Here is a 20,202-nt window from a genome sequence, read left to right on the forward strand (position 1 = left end):
GATAAATCAAGAATGATTTCTTGCAAGGAATAGTTTTTATTTTCATTTAGTTAGCCTTTGAATAGGCATCACCCTTTTTTTTAATGGCGCCCGAACAGGGACACTTACCCCACGTCCATGTACCGATTTCAATGGCAATGTCAAAGAGCAAGACTAGACACAATTATAATTTATCATGTTTGGACGGAATTGAACAATAATTGATTGGGATTTTCAGTGGGGCAGCTGAGACTACATAGAAATCTGCGAATATCCGAGCTAGACGGTGAACTTCTGTAGCAGATGGCGCAACTCCTCGTTCTGGCGGCGCAGAAAGACCACTTCCGCATCGTACTGCACGCGCATCTTCAGCACCTCCACATAGTGATTCAGTCCGTGCTCCAGCGTCTTCCACAGCTTGCACTTGGAGGGTGGGAAGCAGGCCGAGAACTGGCGCCAGAAGCCACGGATCTCGGCATCCGTTATCTGAATGAGATTGACCGCATTGAGAATGCTGCCCGGTTCGTGCTCGTACATCTGCTTGTGCATCTTGGAGGTGAAGAGGTTCATGGCGTGCAGGCAGAGGGCTGGCTCCATGACCAGGTAGTGATTGTGGCACTTCTTGGCCGCCTCCTCGCTCTTGGTCAGGAAGGTTTCCCCAGTGGGCCGATGATCCTGTTGGTCTTGCTGCCCCATCGCGATCTGCAGACGATTGGGCTTCTGATCCTTCATGAAGACCTCGGCGCACTTGCGAGGGCTCAATCCCTGGGGCTGGCAATTCGGGCAGTAGGTGTACGGCATGAAGACCTTGGTCAGTTCCCTGACATCCCGCAGATGGCGGATTCGTAGCGCCGCAAATATATTGTCGATACGCACCAGGCACTTGTCCTCCTCGGAATACGGCTCGAGGATCTTCAAAAGTCGCTCCTCGATGAGGAAACCGCCGCGATCGGAGAGCTTACGAATGAGATTGCGCATCAGGCGCAGCGACTCTGGCGGCAGCTCCTTGATATCCGGCCGGTGCTTTATGGCCGATTTGGGTAGCACCCGATTCTTCGGAACCCGTCCTATGCGCATGTCGAACTTCTCCAGAATGTTATTCCGCTTCTTCTTGGCCTTGTTGATGTTCGGAATGGGTGGCACGGGACTGGACCATGGCATGGCCAACTGCTGTTCGTGTATTATGCGATCGATGTGGTAGACCCGATCCACCAGCAGGTTCAGCTCCTTGTAGTTGATCTCCCAGATGCGATCGAACTTCTCGCGATTGTTCAGCCTCGCCTGGTGGGCCTTCGACTCCATGTCGTTGATGTTGGCGTGCAGCTTGTAAATGTCCGAGGAGAGACGTGCTATGTTCCGCTTGCCGGTGTTGTAGAGATTCTTCAGGCCACGCCGGGTGCGTCCGATGGCCTCGTGCAGGCGGGCCACTCGCCGCTTCTGCTGGTTGTTAATAATGACGTTCTCCTCGTTGCGCTTCTGGAGAACCTGATAGTTGTAGTCTAGCTTTTCGGAATTCATCAGAACATTGTCGCGCGTACGGCGCAGCTCCAGTTCCAGCCGTTCGCACTCCTTCTCCAGCCGAATTCGAGTGCTCTTGGTCAACTCCTCCTGGGACTCGTTGATCTGCTGCGTCTGGCGGGCATAGAACTGCTCCCGCGTCCTCACCAAATTGGCCTTCTCGTCAAAGTTGGCGTTCATGGCATCGAAGAAGGTGCGCCACTTTTCCACCGCATTAACGGCGAAGATCTGGCGCTCCTCCTCAATGGTGTGGCGCAGCATTTGGAGGTGCTCCTTGTAGGCCTCCTTCAGAGTCTCCACCTGGTGATCGACGCGCTCCACCAGACAGCACAGATCCTGGGCCTGCCGCTCGCGATCGAACTCGTACTTGGCATTCATGCGGTCCACCTCCTGCTGGCAGGCGGCTATCATCTCGTCCTTGCGGGCCATGATCTCGGCAATGCGTTTCTTTTGCTCTTCGATTTGATCCCACAGGAGCATCGGCTCGTTGGTCTCCTCCAGTTCCGTCCAACGCGCCTTGATGTTCTCAAAACGGGCCATTGTCTCCACGGTTTCGCGTTGCAGCTTCACCTGCACCTGGTTCTTCTGCGCGGCCTCGAACAGGCGGCGATTCAGTTCCCTGCGCTCATTGGCCACACGGACATTGGTCACCAGTTCGTTGCCAAAGCGGACCAGCTCGTTGAGTCGCTCGCTGGACAACTCCAGCTGCTGGTCAATGGGCGACTTCTGGGCCTGGCAGCGCTCGGCCACTCCCTTGGGAGCCTCGCGAAACTGCTGACGCACCCGGTTGAGGATCGCCAGGCGGCGTTCGTCCAGCTTCTTCACCGACTTGTCGCAGTGTTCGTTGAAGATTAGCCCATCGATGCGATCGTTGAAGGACTCCCAGCTGTCCACTGGGCCCACATCGGGCTCCACCTCCTCCTCCTCCTCGACGCTGCCGTCGCTGAGCAGCTCCTGCTCCTGGTGCTCCTCCAGCTCATCCTCGTTGTCATCCATGGTTGTTCAAAAAATATATGGCAGATCGAGATCTTAATGGGAATCGCTTTGTGCGTGAATTCAAAAGGCAACTCCAGTACGAATCAAGGAGGTTTGTTGTATAGGCGGAAAAGTTTGATCGAAGGATCTGGGGTTCCCTTGGTTTCAAGGCCATTTCCGGAGTCGCCTTCTTTTCCGAAAAATATAAACAACATTTTTTTTACTTCCGTCGTCAGTGGTGACTGCAAGTGATGCCAAAATAGCTAAGTTCAATATATAGTAAGGCTTTAAAAAGCTAAATGTTGCTTTATTAGATAAAAATATCCATTTATTAATATTAAATTATATTTTGCTGGTTTACAGCAACTTAATCCTCAGAAATTTTGAAAAATGCCAACTTTAGAAAATAATAGAAATTAAGTAAAGCATTTGAAATAAGTCTTTTCCCCTAGATATTAAGAAAACCTTCACTGATGTACGAATATTTTATTATTTATTAATCATTATTTGTGATTTTTGGTTTGTTACTATGGTTCTTAAAAATTGTATGTTCCATATATGCTGATTTTAAAATATTTGTTGACTGAATGGAGTTTGGACAAGAGTAATCTATTTGCGACATAAAAAAAAAAACCAAGTAGCCTTTTAAATTGAAACTCTTAAATTATGTATATTTTTGTTACATGTCCAATAGAAAATATTTCTTAAAAACAATAGTTAAACATAAATCTTTATGAAAACAATTAAATTTTAGCTTGAAAAAAGCTCAACGTCAAAGGTCGTTATCGATATCGAACGATAGGCGCTGGAGCCCCAGCTACTGCCCTCTCGCTTTCTCCTGTTCTAGAACCCATGCTGACGTCACCAGGTCGAGCAAATCGAATGGAAAATTCCGTTTGCAAAGCAACAATGACCCTTAACCCGTTCCGCCAATGGAACCCAAGATCTTTGACCCCGGAGTTGCATTCCACACTCTGAACTTGATGCCCTGCCAAATACAGCCCTGCGAATTTTGCGACACTGGGTTGCATTCGACCAAAAATGAGGGATCATATTCAAAAACGAAAGCACATACACCGTTTACATTGTATTGTTTAATTGGGTCCTATTTACAAGGCTTGCGCAAGGGAGCGGCACTCAATTATCCTCAGTCTTCAAGGTGATTTCATATATCAGCTCGTCGTTGTAGTCCTGCCCATTGACATGGTGGTTAATCTGCTGTTGCTGTTGGACAGCATTAAAGTATTGCTCCTCGGTGAGCAGCTCCTCCTCCACATCCTCGTCGTCATCCTCGCCGACCGCGTTCTCTACCAGCAGACGCTGGTCATCATAATCCGATAGCTGGACGTACTGGGGTTCGCCCTCGTCCAAATAATGCCCATTGGCATTGGCCCCCTGCTCATCCGCCTGGCCCTCCTCGACCAGCAGACCGTCGTCCTCGTCGAAGTCCTCCTCCAACAGGCCCAAACCATCGTCATCGTCGTCCTGGCCATCCATCATTCCCCCCGAAACGGATCCTCCCTGATTCCCATCACCATCCCTAACGTTCACATAGCGACGCGTATTGCTGCGGCACTGGATGGACCGTTTGTGGGCATCAAAGTAGTTGATGTCGGTGAACTCCTCCTGGCACAGATGACACACATACGTGCCCTGGCTCAGGTGCATCTCCTTGCGATGGCGGGCCATCTTGTGGGCATCGCGACACTGCAAACCGCAGAACGGACACTTGAGCATCCTCCGCTTGCCCATGTGTACATTGCGGATGTGCTCCTGCAGCGAGAAGTTCTTGTAGTAGGCCTTCTGGCAGTACTGGCACTGGAATCGTCGCTTCTTCTCGTGCGTCGCCTCGCGATGGCGCTTCAGCTGGGTATTCTGGGCGAATGTCTTGCCGCACATCTCGCAAATGTGCTCCTTTTCGAGATGACGCCGCTGGTTGTGCACGCGCAGGTCCTGTTTGGTGGAGAAGTACAGGGTGCACAGTTCGCAGACGTAGGGACGGATGCCCATGTGGCGCCGCGCATGTCCAGCCAGGTATTTGCAGTCGCGATACGTCTCCGTGCAGTAGATGCAGGCATAGCGATTGGTCCCCGGGACCAAATGGGTCTTCTGGTGCTTGGAAAGTTTCGTCTTCTGCATCACATCCGGGCAAATGCCACATTCCACCGGCAGCTTCTCGTCCAGCATGTCGCTGATCATTGAGAACTCCACAATGGGTGTGCTGTCCTCGTCAAAGTCCACAATGGTGGCTATCAGGTCGTCGAAGAGCAGGTAGCGGCGCGGTCCCTTGAACTCATCCAGCATCTTTTCGCTGGGTTTCACGTCCTTGACGCTGCCATCGTCATCGTTGTTTTGGCTGGCAAAGCTGCGTATGGCGATCTGGAGGGCAGATGATGATCTCACTTTGCTGGCCGGCACAGAAGGCGCCGGCGGCGGTGGTGGCGGCGATGGCGACGGTGGCGGGGAAGGCGACGACGGTGGATCCATGTCCAGATCATCTGGCTCCTCAGACACGGGTGGATGGGCGTAGCTGAGCTCGTAGTCGCCTAGATCTTGATCCTGCTCCTCCTCCACCAGTTCGCCCATTTCGCTAAGCTGCAGTTCCGTGACCATATACTGATCGCCCTGTTCGTCCAGCGTTGTGTCCTTCGCCCGGGCGTCCACTAGCAGGGCTTGCAGCTCCTCGTCCACCAGCAGCTCGCCCTCTACGCCGTCCTCGTTGACGATGAGGAACTCCTCGTCGTACTCGTTGCCCAGGCCGTCCAGAACCACGTAGGTGGCGTCCTCGGTGGCGTCCACCAAGCCAACGGCTCCTCCGTTCTCATCGTCCGAGTACTCGCTCTTCGCGGGCAGCACGAACTCGATCACGTCGGACATGTCCAGGTTCATCGCAAGGCGGTGGTGGTGGTTGCTCATCCTCGTCGCATAGGCTGTGATATATGGGATATGCTATGCTTCAACTTAAAGTGCACCACCTGAAATACCAAAAAGGTGATAAATACCACACATTTGCTTCTAGGGATGTGAAAAATATATCAAAATACCAACATATCGATATTTTTTGAATAAAAATAAATATTAGTATCGCGATATTTTTATACCTGATATATCAAAATCGATATTTTACTAAAATATAAATGGGATCACACATGCAACTCGATTCAGTATTCAAGTAATATATTCAGTACTTTTTTTTCAAGTTTAGTGCATTTGAACTGCAATGGCGCTGTTATAAGGAAATTGGTCGAGGCCCAAGGAGCCTTCCAAAGGCCCGGATCTCATCTTAGTAGAAATATTGCAAATGCTCTTAAAAAAAATGACCAACCTCTAGCTTATTTATCTAAAGAAAAATCCATTTAAAAGGCGCATCCACCGCCCAAAATTCTTGCTTAAAAATGGATACAGTCAAAGAACAGTATGCGAGGAAGATGTTGTACATACTTCAACTTAAGTAAATACTAAACATAAATGATTTTAGCTTGCGAAAATTCTAGTGGCGTCACTTTTGGCCCACAATAGTCCCAAGTAATTTCACCACCCTTGCCTAAATGGAAATCTCAATCTTGATAAATTTGCTAATAGCAATGAAAGAAATTGTATTTAGTTTTGCAATCGCTTCAACGATTCTCTATGTGAACAGGAACCCGCTCAAAATTGCAACAGTGATATTAAGCGACTGTGTGCAGAGGCTATACAATCAAAAATCAAAATTAGTGTAGATAGGCCATAAGATATCAATATCTACCAATTTAATCGATAGCACAGCTCAAACCGTTTTTGGTATATCTTTTCGCATCTAAACAGAGACGTATGGATTTAGAGAGTAGCAAATCAACGGGCATACTTCGTCATCAGACTCCAGTCTTGATCTATTAGGATAGGTCAAGACTCTTAAGCTACTTTATTGAATTAAGGTAGCCAGCAAAAATTGTCGCTTGTGAAGTTAAAATTTTAAACTCCACGGGAGAAAGACCGTTCACTTTATGTTTTCTTTGAATATTTTTTTTTATTAAATTCTTTTTTCTAATATAGCGTACTCAGTATATTTACTCAATTTTACAGAGGCACGGAACAACGAATGTTCTTTTTATGTAAAATCTTTGGAGCAGTAAATTAAATGTTTAGATTAACGAGCGATGGCAGCGATGCTCCAGCGAAGTTACGGCAAGTGCAAGATGACGGTTGGTATCCAATGACTTCCCATCACAGCAATCTGTGTTACATCCTTTTGAAGCGCAGACTTGTAAAGTGCAGCTGCTTTCATCGCCTGCCCAAATAACGGCTGATCGAAAAATTGGTTGATGATGAACTGGATGAAGAATCCATTTTCGATGGCGTTTTAACAGAAGATTTTGATACATCTTTGTTTCAAAAAGATGTAAAGAGTGTAGGCTAAGTCAGCCCTTGTAAAGAGCAGCTGCTTTCAGTTAGTCCATCGCCTGCCCAAATCGGAGCCGGACATTGAATTGGACGGCGATGAACTGGATGACGATCTGCATTCGGTAGAATCCGTATTCGACAGCGTTTATTTTTTTTCTTATATAACATAATCGGTATAATTACTCAATTTTACAGAGGCACGGAACAACGAACGTTCTTTTTCCTTTGGTGCAGTAAATTAAATTAATTTTGCATCACGGCAATCTGTGTTACATCCTGTTGACTTGTAAAGTGCAGCTGCTTTCAGTTTGGCCATCGAATTGGATGACGACGAACTGCATTACGATCTGCATTCGGTAGAATCCATTTTCGATGGCGTTTTAAAAGTAGATTTCGATACATTTTTGTTTCGAGTTCTTAAAAAAATGCATTGTTTTCGATAAAATTTTTCAAACTCTTCAAGTCCGAAGAGGTCGACTTAAATAAGCCTTATCAACCTAAAAAAAAATAAAATTTAATCCAGAAGAAACTACAACCTTCAATATTTGAAAATGTATGTGTATGTTATCTTTTTATTAACGATTGTTTGGGGTCTCGTTACCTATTAAAGATTGGGAATCAGAAATGATGTTCGGATTTGTTTCGCCGGACTCCACTCTTTATTTGACTGGACAGGTCTCTTAAGCACTTTATTTATTTTCCCCAGTTGTATTAATGACCTACCGAGGAAAACGACCGTTAAATTTCTATTTTTTTTTTAAAGTTTTTTTTTTATCAAATCCAATTTTTTTGTAACATTACGTAATTATTATAATTGGTCAATTTTGCAGAGGCGCGGGGGAACGAACTTTCTTTTTCCTTTGCCTTATTCTTTCTATGTCAAATCTTTGGAGCAGTAAATTAAATGTTTGGATTATCGTAGTTATGCAGCGATGCTCCAGCGAAGTTACGGCAAGTGCAAGATGACGGTTGGTAGCCAATGACTTCCCATCACAGCAATCTGTGTTACATCCTTTTGAAGCGCAGACTTGTAAATCGCAGCTGGTCGAAGAATTGGATGACGATGAACTGGATGAAGAATCCATTTTCGAAGGCGTTTTAACAGAAGATTTTGATACATCTTTGTTTTAAAAAGATGTAAAGAATGTAGGGTAAGTCAGCCCTTGTAAAGAGCAGCTGCTTTCAGTTAGTCCATCGCCTGCCCAAATCGGAGCTGGACATTGAATTGGACGGCGATGAACTGGATGACGATCTGCATTCGGTAGAATCCATATTCGACAGCGTTTATTTTTTTTTCTTATATAACATAATCAGTATAATTACTCAATTTACAGAGGCACGGAACAACGAACGTTCTTTTTCCTTTGGTGAAGTAATTTAAATTAATTTCACATCATAGCAATCTGTGTTACATCCTTTTGAAGGGCAGACTTGTAAAGAGCAGCTGCTTTCAGATTGGCCATCGCCTGTCGAAGTCGCAGCTGATTGGAGAATTGGATGACGACGAACTGAATGACGATCTGCATTCGGTAGAACCCATTTCCGATGGCGTTTTAACAGTAGATTTCGATACATTTCTGTTTCGAGTTCTTAAAAAAATGCATTGTTTTCGATAAAATCTTTCAAACTCTTCAAGTCAGAAGAGGTCAACTTAAATAAACCTTATCAACCTTAAAAAAAATAAAATTTAATTCAGAAAAAACTACAACCTTAATTATTTGAAATGAGGAAATATATTTAAAAATGTATGTGTATGCTATCTTTTTATTAACGATTGTTTGGGGTCTCGTTACCTATTAAAGGTTGGGATGCGTGCCCCCATTATTACTTATATTTTTTATATATTTTTCCATATTTATAGTCCCGAAAGCGGTTTTGTTTAATCAGTATTAATCAGAAATGATGTTCGGATTTGTTTCGCCGGACTCCACTCTTTATTTGACTGGACAGGTCTCTTAAGCACTTTATTTATTTTCCGCAGTTGTATTAATGGCCTACCGAGGAGAACGACCGTTCAATTTCTACTTTTCTTTTAAAGTTTTTTTTTTTATCAAATCCTATTTTTTTAACATTACGTAATTATTATAATAGGTCAATTTTACATTGGGAACGACCGTTCTTTTTCCTTTGCCTTATTCTTTCTACGTCAAATCTCTATTTGATGCCTTTTTGGTGCAGTAAATTAAATGTTTGGATTGTCGTAGTAATCCTGCTGGTATGCAGCGATGCTCCCGCGAACTACGAAATTGTCGCGATGCAAGCGAACTGCTACCCTGAAATACAGTCGCTGAAGGGCAGGGAAAATAAATAAATATTATCAAGCGAACTGCTACCCTGATATACAGTCGCTGAAGGGCAGGGAAAATAAATAAATATTACTTTCTTTGTTAAGTTAATATTATGTGCGCCATTGCAGCGGCAACCAACCTGGCGGTTTTCAGCCAATGTCTTCGCATATGATGGCCTTGTTTCCTGCTGAGCAGTTAACGTCTATTTGTAAAATGGTATGCCTTTGACTTGGGGGCATTAGAGATGGCCAAACACCGATTGTGAGAAGCTTGGTATTATTAAATACAAAATACCAAAGTCAGTATTTCGATGTTTCCGAACTATCGATAAAGCAACTTTTGAATGGATTTGCAGCGCGCCAAAAACAAAATCACTGCGCATGCGTGACGACGTCTTCTGCTTTTCCGCTGTTTGCGCCACCCCTTTCCCCTTGTTGCTGTATTGTTTTGCGGTCTGGGCTCGCGACTAACTTGGCTAACTTCTGGATTTCGAATTGGCCCGGTGCATTGCATCTGCACACTCGGTGGCGCGCGCTCGTCTTCTTGGGTTGAGACTTCTTCAGCGGGCGTTTCGTTTCGCGAGCCTTCTTGTTTTACATTTCTTTTTTTTACGGTGTTTACTGTTTGGCACTTGGGAGCGTGTGAAGTGCGCGCATGCGTAGTGGCTGATAATTAACCAATTTGAAAATTGCGGTTCTTCTGCTTTTTTTGCAATTCGAATTGACCGCAAAATTGCGTAAGGAATTCGATTTTTTTTTGCATGTGCGAGTGTTTATGAAATAAGTTTTAACGAGATCTAGAAGTTACCAATAGATTTCAAAGAAACTGAATAGATTTAAATAAAGGATACAAAAGGAGATTTTTTCAAGGTAAGCTTTCAGTAAAAAAAATTCGAAAAAAATTAAAACAGTATTAAAATTAGGTTCAACGAATAAAAACGTAGCTAAGTAAAATTAAGGATTTATAAATAAGTAAGGAAGTTAGTTAAGTTAAAAAAATACATTATAAATTTTTCCCGGCTTTTTTTAAAAATTGACCTCATACAAAAACCATGAAAACATTTAGAGCCAATACCTTGTACAATAATTACATCTATTTATTTGTAATGAAATTATACATGCTAAGTAAAATAAAGAAATTCAAAGTTAGAAAGGAAATACGTTTTTGTTTAAAGCTAAGATTACAAAACAAAGTAGTTTCTTTACTTTGTTTTTTTTAAGCTTTATATACATTTTGATAAAATTGAACGAGTAATACAGATTTATTACATAAAAGATCGAGGATTAAGGACCTAGGCTTAAAAACTTCGAACGACTTAATGGAAAGGCGAGCAGAGTGAAGGGCAGGTATCTCACTGCCACTTCCAAAGTATTATATTTTTTCAGAGTCAACGTTTTATTGTTAATTGGGCTGATTACAATGCCCACAACAGTTAATAAGAGATGGGAATCACAAATACAAATAGACGGCACAATGAGCGAATAACCAACGAGCAGTCAGTAGTAACATCAAATAGGATTACGCAAAGTTGCAAACGCATTATGTTGATGTTGATTTAAGCTTTGGTGTTTGCCTTTATCGCATGTATTTATTTATTTGTTCGCCGTGCTGCAACATCTTCAGCAGCCTCACAGCTTTATAGCTTGGGTCCAATCAACAAATATGGGACAAACTTGACCCGCTTTTGGCTTTCGATTGGAATTGGCATCGTATGGCGTTAAAAATGGGCAGGGAAGGGCCCCCAAATTGGCCTCTCGTTCATTTGGCAATTATAAATTACATAAAGTGGTTGACATTTCCCCCTTTCCCTTTTCGTTAGCCATAGAATGGATTATAGCCATCGGTGATTTCGGTCATTTGATGATATGGGACAACTATCACTAGCTGAATCTCCTCTTTATAAGTTGTGATTTATAACTCGGATTTTGGAAAGATTATTTTACTTCTACACAAATCGTATACCTATTTATGTAAGTTAATTTACTTAATAATTTTTGTTTTTAAACTAATTTAAAAATATTATTCTTTATGAATTTTAAAGTTTTATATTACTATTTAAGCCCCTAAGACTACCAATTTAGGTTTAGTTCTAGGATTGTTTAAAATGTTAATGGTATTTCCTAGGGTTTTAAAAGCAAGAAGATCATGCGTTAAAAATAAATGGTAAATTACTAATACTTAATTTCTTGCAACCACTTTATAACTTTTGATTATTATTTATTTCTACTTAATAGTTGTAAAACGCCCAGTTATAGTAGAGAGTAAAAAACATCAAACACTTGTAACATTTATAAAGAATTTAAGAGCTACGAAACAATTAGACAATACCCCCTAAATACCTGACCCAAAATCGTCGCCAGGCAACTAATGCATTTCCATTTCGCAGACAAGATTCTCGAACTTGGACTCGGAGTAGGCCAATTAAGAGTTAGCCACGCGGCCACACGAACAGGTGTCGGCGGTTCCAGCAGCAACATCAACAGCAGCAACAGCGACATCCAGTGACAGCAGCAACATCTAAAGACAGCAGCAACAAGTGGCATCATTTGCGGTTTTGATCGCCGGGGCGGTTGGTTTGCCGTTGCCGTTGCCATTGCCTGGTAAAAACGGGAAATCGGAAACATGTTCTCCTCCATCGCCGCCGCATCCTCATCCCCATCCCCATTCTCATACCCATGCCCACGTCGCGGTGGTGGCGTCTTCAATCTCGGCCAGCTGCTGCCTATGGCCATCGTTATCGGTGTGTTGCATCTGCCGCAGTTTGTGTGTCATGCTGGCTGGGCAACCAGAACGCCAGAGAATTCCATTAATGAGACGACGGCCACCACCTCCTCCTCCTCCTCCTCCATGCAAATCCAGACGCTGCAGGTGAATTGCAGCCGGGAATTGCTTGAAATGCATTTGGAGCTGAGTCGACCGTTTCGGGGATTGCTCTATGCCAAGGACTTTCCGCTGGAGTGCCGGGCGAGGGGTCAGGACTCGACCTTCCTGCATCTACGCATTCCCACCTCGGGTTGTGGAGTGCGGGCGGAGCCGCTGGAGGATGGTAGTCTGGAGTACACTGTTCGTGTGATGCTACAAAAGGAGCAGAAACTGCGGCAGAGCACCGACATCCTTAGCGCCGTTAAGTGCCAACTTCCGGCCAATGCGATGGGTATGGCACTTCCGGTCTTGCGACAGGACAAAGGACACGACAGGTGATTTTTTTTATTTTCAATATTACGATTAATAATAATTTATTTACTTTTTATATGAAGACTAAAACACAACATTTTATGAAACTGATAATAATAATCTTATGATTATTATATGATGATATATGTATATATGATATTTGATTATATTGAAACCATATGAAAACCATATGAGCTTATCCATATAATCAAATATTGTTTTGATACTTATATCATATGGTTTTACCAGTATTTGTTTTAAATTTTTAACTATTGGCATTGGAACTTAAAGTTTGTGATGATACATTTAACACGAGTTAACAAGATTAAACTATCAAGAGATAACTTAAATAGAAGAAAATCAAGTTTGTTTTAGTAAACTAAAGAGCTTAAGGTATTTTGATAGTCTCCTTGGAACTGGCGGACATATTTTATATAGATTGGAATTTATGTATTTTGTTTTCCAATTCTAGAAATGCTAGGATGCGGGCCTTGGCAGCGGCTGCTGTTCCAGCCCTCTCCGTATCATCCGCACCACCGACCAGCACCACCCACCATCATCACATGGAGACGCCGCGAGTTAGGATCTGGTTGGAATTGGGTGGTCCAAACGGAACCGGGTCCGTGGAGGTGGGCGTGGCCACCACCCTGACCGTACGTGCGATCGTTCCCGGGAATATCGGAGTGCGGGTGGTGGACTGTGCGGCCCTCGACGGACTGGGTGAATCAACGCAGCAGTTGTTGGATGCCCGTGGCTGTCCCATCGACGAGCAGGTGAGTGGATCAGCCATAGATATATATACATATATATCTTATGGATCGATCGGTCATTTGCGTAACAGGTGCCGGCGGCACGACATTCTACGCTAAACCGTTAAAGCGGAGAAGAAACCAAACCTAGACGCGATGAGACAAACGGAAAGTCATTAATTAAACACGATGTCGTCGCTGTGGGGCGATCTGCGATTGATCGCATTTAACTTTCATTTTTATAGACGACATCTAGAGGGTACCATAGGGTATACCTGAGCAGTTTAATAGAACTTTCAAGTACTTCCTTTTAGGCCTTTAAAAGCAAATCGTTCTAGAGTTCCTTAAAAGAGCAATTCAATTTATAAATACATTATTTCTGGGAAATTTTCCCATCTTAAAGTATCTTTGGTTGACCTAAAAAAGAATTCTTGGTTGCAAGCAAATCTAAAAACATATTTTACTTTTGAAAGTTAGTTAAACGTCATTTCTGTCACTCGAAGTCATCATAACTTTAAACTTTTTATGTGATTCGTTTTAGAAATCTTTAACTGCATTTTAAAGACACATGAATATGTTAAACAAAAGTCATTTGGGCGCCATTCTTTCCCACTAATTTCTTAATCGCAACGAAAGGGAAAACCTAATAGACGGAAAATGGTATACCAAAAACGGATTGATTGGATGCCGATACCAATACCCCTACCAATACCCCTATATTTAAAATATTTACCGCCCAAAAAAAAAAAGGAAAAAAGCGCCTCATTAAGTGTAACAGTTATTACAGCACCGACATTAAATGTGAAGCAAACGGCAGCAAAACCGAAACTGTTAGCCGTAATTACGCGATCATCGTTAGAACAGTTTTCGTTGCCCAGCCAAGCAGTCCCAAACAACTAAGCCCAACTCAACTCAGCAAAACTCAAACCATTAGGCAAACTAAAGTGGGAAAAACAAAAATGAGCAAAGAAACGCCTGCGAACTGTTCTTGCTTCCCTGGGTTCTCTTCTCTGGGCTCACCGATTCTTCAGTTCAGTTCTTCTTGAGTAAATTAGGAGGTCACAACAATTAGCCAACAGTGAAATACATAGAAATATTTATCGTTTAGCATTTTGACGTGCCCCTGTTGTGGTTGACTCACCTTCTTCCCCGCAAGGCAATCTTCATCAGCACCACTGAAGCGAAGAACAGTGGGGCAAGCACTAATTGGGGATTGGACTACAATCTAGTAGTAAAATTAAAGAGACCTTAATAACCAAAGAAATCTTTTCAAATTCGGTTGCAATTGGCTGAAATGGATTTTTGTAGCACTAGAATTATACATTTTTTAAAATACTAAGGTAATAAGGTAAGGCTACGAGTTCAAGTACTACCTCTGGTATAATGTTTTATTTAAAGAAATCATATAATCTTACACGATCTTAAAAATTACAGACATTTTAATGAAATATCTCCCAACCCAACATTTTCTTGTAAGATGCTAATATACTGCCAAGAAAAAACTTTTAAAAATTAAAAGAAAAACAGTCGTTTAATTCTAAATTTTTAAATCCTAAAAGCAAGTTAAATAATCTTCAATCCAAATCTGTATTCCACATTTCGATTATAAACTGCATCTTTTTCTAATTGTAAAGCTCCAAATATATATATTTCTTTTTAGATTTTTTCATGCATTGGTTCCACTGTGCGACAGTGGGCAATGCCATTGCCAGGCATTTGCATTTTGGTCGCCGGCCGTCGCAGCTTTGTGCACATGTCATTCATTCACAGAGCGGCCTTAAATGGGTCAAACAAATCTCCAACTGACGCTTCGCTACTTCTTTATGTTGTTGGATTGGATGTTGTTGGTGGTCAGGGCAGCGCTAGAAAAATCACACGGCTTAATTTCTGTTTTATTTTAACGGAATGGAACGGGAGAGAAGAGACAAGAGACACCAAAGACACACAGAAAAGCATTTGCATTTTATGTTTGTTTTATTGTTCAAGTCTTCCGTTTTAGCACATTTCATTTTCTTTTGCGTTGGTTTATTGTTTTATTTTTTTTTTGCTCCTTACTTCTTCTTCAAGCCGCTCCAGTGCGATTGCAAATTTATGCGCGCACCCATCACAGGTTGATTTGTTTGGTTTAGAAACACTTCTGGGTCAGAGCGTGGAGGAAAAGTGAAATAAAAACCGCGTCTTTTGTCTGCAAACGCCGCCAATGATGGTGACCCACTTTCTGGCGTAGAATCTCTAGAATGCGGCCCACAGTGCAGGTACCGTTAAACGGGAGAACACAAGGCTATCGTTATCGATCCTAATGACTCGATTTCAATGTCTAACCCAAATATTGATTTCACATCCTTTTGAGATCTCCAAAACCCGGGCGATTATTTCGATTATTTGATTGCAGAGTTGATAATCAATGGGTTATCGGGTCCGTGAAGGAAGCCTTTTCATCTGCAATCAGCAGATACATTTGCATTTGTACAACCTTTTTGCACGTGAACTCGTTTGAACTTCCGCAACAATTTGCTTTTTCTCGTTATTGTCTCAGGTTTCGCATTCACATACACCCGCACATGGGGAAACACGTGCTTGGGCGTGTAAATTGAAACTAAGCTAACCAACGTGCTCTGGGAACTGTTTTTCTTTTAGATACCCTCTCTGGAGATATATGAGTTATAGTTGTAAAATCAAATTTTGAGTTAACAAAGATAAGTGAATTGGGAATTATAGGGACAAATTTAAAAAACTTGAGTGTTGGAGCTATAAAAGGACATTTGAACATTACTAGACCCTTGAGGGTATACGAATTTCGTATTTGCTCAAGTAACCCTGCTTCCTCGCTTTTGTTTCAGTTACCACCAACAATGGCGAGATGTAAATCGCAGCGTCTTGTAATTTCATACATCTGTTTCCAGCGATCGCACATGCATCATAAGCCACATACCATTTGCACTATATATGCACTATACTATAGCGACTCTTGTGTTGTTGTCATTGAACTTGGCCACATGACGCTTGCTTTGCCACCTTTTCTTGGTTTTCTTGGCGGTACTACATTACTTATACGTAACGGAAATGACCGAAATGTCGGCGTGTGAGCCACTAAGTTTTGTCAACCCGAATTATTGTATAACCGGCGATAAAAGAAGACCATGAAAAGCACACAACTGGTTAGGGGTTTTGGGTTCGAGCTGAAGTTCAGGTTCAGGGACAGTGACCACAACGGGAGACAGGTTCATTTGCCCAGTTTATCACACAATATGTGACATAATAAATGCATGAGGTGGTTCTATAATTTTACATTTTTCCTGGAGTTCTTAAAGTCTGTTTTTCTTGAGACAGACTTCTAACTAACAGACTATTCTAAATGTAAGGCGTGGAAAATCCAAAAAATTTAAAATCCTTGGTATTAAAATCATCTCAAATGATAATAATTAGGACTTTGTTATTAAGGTAGCCTTAAGGTTATATTTTTCTTAAAATCTGCACATAAAGAAAACCTTTAAAAACCCACTTTTGAGATCTTAAAATGCTCGCTACTTAAAAACAACCTTGTTTACCATGCCTTGCTATGGATATACTAATTTCCCCCGATTCCATGGCCAGGTAATGCCCGCTCTGCACACCCAGCACCGACCGGCGGAGGAGGGATGGTCCAAGCAGCACGAGGAAGACCTGGTCGAGCGGACGTTTGCGGCCACGTTTCCCGCCTTCAAGTTCCCGGACCGCGAACGCCTCCACGTCAGCTGTGGCGTGCAGCTCTGCAAGGGGAAGTGTCCGACTGTAAGTACCACATACTTGCACTACACACTGTAACAATAGCTACACAGGAAAAAAATCTAGCATCATCTAAACTTTTAGAAAATTATGGAAATTAAAGAAAAATGACTCAGGCCAGACTATCATTTTTTTAAACAAAAAAATAATTAATCTAGCTTCTAAGCCCAATATAAATCTTTTTTTAAAAAAACAAACTTTTTTAGCTTTTGAAAAAATTTTATTTTAATATTTTCTACAAAAAATCCTCTTTTTTTTAAAGCTCATACATGAATCTTTTGATCAAATGACAGGGAAAAATGTTCCAACTTGAACACCTACAGACCTTTTCCTCAAACTTACATACATATGGAGGACACGAGTTCGATTCCACATTCAAGAATTTTGTCAAACATTTTAAAAATGTGCACCTTTAAAATTCTTACGGTGCTTGGCAATCAGTTTTTAGACTTTAAATTAATGTTATTGTGCGACAGCCTTGATGTGAGGTCATAACGGAAATCTAAAACCATTGAATTAACTTTTTTTGCTGTGTACCGACAAAATACACCGCTTGTATGCATCTCAATTAATTGCAACGAAAACGAAAGTGTTGCCACCGCCGCTTCTGCTGTTTTGTGCTGCCCATCGTAGCGTGTTGTTGCGTCTGCTAATTAATGTGGTTATTGCACCGAAATGCAGCCAAGTGGAGCCACATACCCACTTAGCCACCAGTGCACCACCCGATGCACTGTCTCCACTGTTTGTGTCTTCACTGCACAGATAAAAAATATAGATTCACTATTTGTATCTCTTGGATAAGTAAAGGTCACATATCATAATATGATAATTAAAAGTCGAAGGGTGTGTGAAATCCCTATATGCCTGATCCTTACATAGTATAAAAATTTGGGATGACTTTATGTAAAAAATTTTACATTTAATCAATGTAAAGTTCTTTAAATGGTCAATTTATCCTATCAAATTCCACTTAAACTGACGATATATATTTGAAATTCGCTGTAAAAATATGTATATACATTGTTCAATTACGTATTATAATACACATATTTGCAAGATGATCATAACATATCAAATTTTGTTAGGTGTAGTTACTACATTTCTCGGGTTCCCTTTCGATTCCAGCTAAATTGTCGCCAGAAGACGCCTTCGCCGGCGTTGAGTGCCGAGCAGCACCTGGCCCGCATCGAGGTGTTCAATTCGCTGGCCGTGACAGCTCCCCAAATCGAGGTGGACCGCCTGCGGTACGACAGGCGCCACAATATGAGCGGTAAGTGGGCGGGATTGGGGGCGGATGAGAGGGTGGATGGGGGTGTAGGAATGCGTGCCAGTCACGGATGCCGTACCATCCAAGTTGGGGGCTCTTTACAACTCGAGCATTTTTTAATTTCCTTCACTAATTACCTATAAACACTTTAATCTTAAAGTCAAACTTTCCTAATTGATAAAATAAAAAAAAAACAATTCGAATTAAAAAAGTTATACTGTTATTATAAAAAAATGGCTTTGTGTTATATAGTTTGCATTATAAAAATAATTATTTGATTTAAAAACTTTGACGTAATTGAATATACTATAATATTTGATGACTTGACTTGATAAAATTAAATATTATATTAAATATATCTATAGTTTAACTTATAACTTTCATAATCCTTATAGGCAATAATAAAATAATATTATAATATACTAATACTTTAAAGAAATATAAGATAAAGATATGTGAAAATGGGTACACCTTTTATGGGCCTTAGTAAACATATGTACAATTTCAGGTGAGGATTACGCGCCGCATGTGAGGGGTCAGCCCGTGCCCGGCGAGGGAACCCTCTGCCTGTCCATCTCCAAGCTGGCCATCTCCTTCTGCGTGCTGGGCCTGATCTTCCTGGTGGCCGTGGTGGTGGCCATCTTTTCGCTGATCCGATCGCGTCGTCGCGATCGTCGTCATGGAACCGGTTTGAGTTTGGGCTTGGGACTGGGAATCGCCGGGACGAGCACCTCGAACAGCAGCAGCCGGTTGCATAGGGATCGGGCCGAGATCTGCACCTCGATGTTCTCATCCAGCAGCGAGTCGGCTCAGTCGCAGCCTCGTTTTGGCGCCAAGTTCCTGATGCCCTACTATCCCAATACCCTGCCCTATGGCCGAGTTTACTAACTACTTGGTTACTAGAGGGGCCTCCCAGAGACTGACGGATTCGTCTAACGAGTGGTACCAAAATAAGGTCTAACTTTAGCAATATTATCGTAGTAGCGTAACGCTTGGTGGGTCGAAAGGATCTTGAAAGCGTTTTGCAAGCGGTTCGGGGGCCAAAATGTGTTTTGATGTCCTTTCGCTGTAGTTGTATTTAATAATCTACATATATGTAATCTACAATAAATGCAAATTAATAAAAGCAAATTTTACTGTTTTTAAAAAATTTTTACTTTTCTAACTGTAGTGAGTAAAGTTAAATAAAATGCAAAACAATGCAAAATTGGATAAAAAAATTTTTTCTTTAAGTGATGGAGATCGTTTGCATATATAGCAAGCTGTTAAAAAATTTTGGTATTTTTGCTTTACCCCTTGATTTGGCTTAACTACGATGGAAAAACCGCAGATAAAAGGAGTATTTTTGTCTAAAATCTCAATGTCACTTTTTCGACACAAAAAATCAGTGTTTTGGATGCCATAACAAAAATTAAGGCCCAAATATGGAATGTCATACCTCGTTGGACTCGTAGTTTAATTTCCTATCCATTGGCATTCAAACTTGGAAATGTTTGATTTTAGCCATTTTTCGCAAAAAACCCCTTACAAAATATGCGAAAATTGGTCAAAAAATAAGTTTTCCTAAAAGTAATGGGGATCGTTAGCATTGATAACAAGCTGCTCAAAACAGTTGGTCTTTTTGCTGTACGCTTCTGATTTGGATAAACTACAATTGAAAAACCGCAGATAAAATGTGTATTTTTGACTAAAATTTCAATCCCACTTTTCCGCCATAAAAAAATTAGTTTTTTGGATGTTTTAACAAAAATAAAGGTCCAAATCAGGAATGTCATACCTCGTTGGACTCGTAGTTTAATTTCTAATTTATTGGCATTCAAAACTGGAAATGTTTGATTTTAGCCATTTTTCGCAAAAAAACATGATGTAACCCCTTACAAAATATGCAAAAATTGGTAAAAAAATAAGTTTTCCTAAAAGTGATAGGGATCGTTAGCATTGATAGCAAGCTGCTCAAAACAGTTGGTCTTTTTGCTGTACGCCTTGATTTGGATAAACTACGATTGAAAAACCGCAGATAAAATGTGTATTTTTGACTAAAATTTCAATCCCCCTTTTCCGCCTAAAAAAATCAGTTTTTTGGATGTTTTAACAAAAATAAAGGTCC

The 20,202-nt window shown here is 41.8% G+C and overlaps 3 protein-coding genes across 3 annotated transcripts; 1 reads left to right on the plus strand and 2 right to left on the minus strand.

The window, feature by feature from the left end:
* Window positions 1-79: 79 nt before the first annotated feature.
* On the minus strand, window positions 80-2,722 carry LOC119558273 (dynein regulatory complex protein 1 homolog). The gene has a single exon (XM_037871646.1). The coding sequence runs from the start codon at window positions 2,491-2,493 to the stop codon at window positions 259-261; it is 2,235 nt and encodes a 744-aa protein (XP_037727574.1). The 5' UTR covers window positions 2,494-2,722; the 3' UTR covers window positions 80-258.
* Window positions 2,723-3,544: 822 nt separating this feature from the next.
* LOC119557763 (zinc finger and SCAN domain-containing protein 21) lies at window positions 3,545-5,471 on the minus strand. The gene has a single exon (XM_037870659.1). It carries the CDS (start codon window positions 5,386-5,388, stop codon window positions 3,610-3,612), a length of 1,779 nt encoding a protein of 592 aa, XP_037726587.1. The 5' UTR covers window positions 5,389-5,471; the 3' UTR covers window positions 3,545-3,609.
* A 6,190-nt stretch (window positions 5,472-11,661) lies between these two features.
* LOC119557159 lies at window positions 11,662-19,132 on the plus strand. The gene is made up of 5 exons (XM_037869759.1): window positions 11,662-12,337; window positions 12,787-13,087; window positions 16,658-16,834; window positions 17,954-18,098; window positions 18,604-19,132. Exons 1-5 carry the CDS (start codon window positions 11,763-11,765, stop codon window positions 18,981-18,983), a joined length of 1,578 nt encoding a protein of 525 aa, XP_037725687.1. The 5' UTR covers window positions 11,662-11,762; the 3' UTR covers window positions 18,984-19,132.
* The last annotated feature ends 1,070 nt before the right edge of the window (window positions 19,133-20,202 follow it).

The sequence above is a fragment of the Drosophila subpulchrella genome, chromosome X (genome assembly GCF_014743375.2).
Source record: "Drosophila subpulchrella strain 33 F10 #4 breed RU33 chromosome X, RU_Dsub_v1.1 Primary Assembly, whole genome shotgun sequence".
In the NCBI taxonomy this organism is placed as follows: Eukaryota; Metazoa; Arthropoda; class Insecta; order Diptera; family Drosophilidae; genus Drosophila; species Drosophila subpulchrella.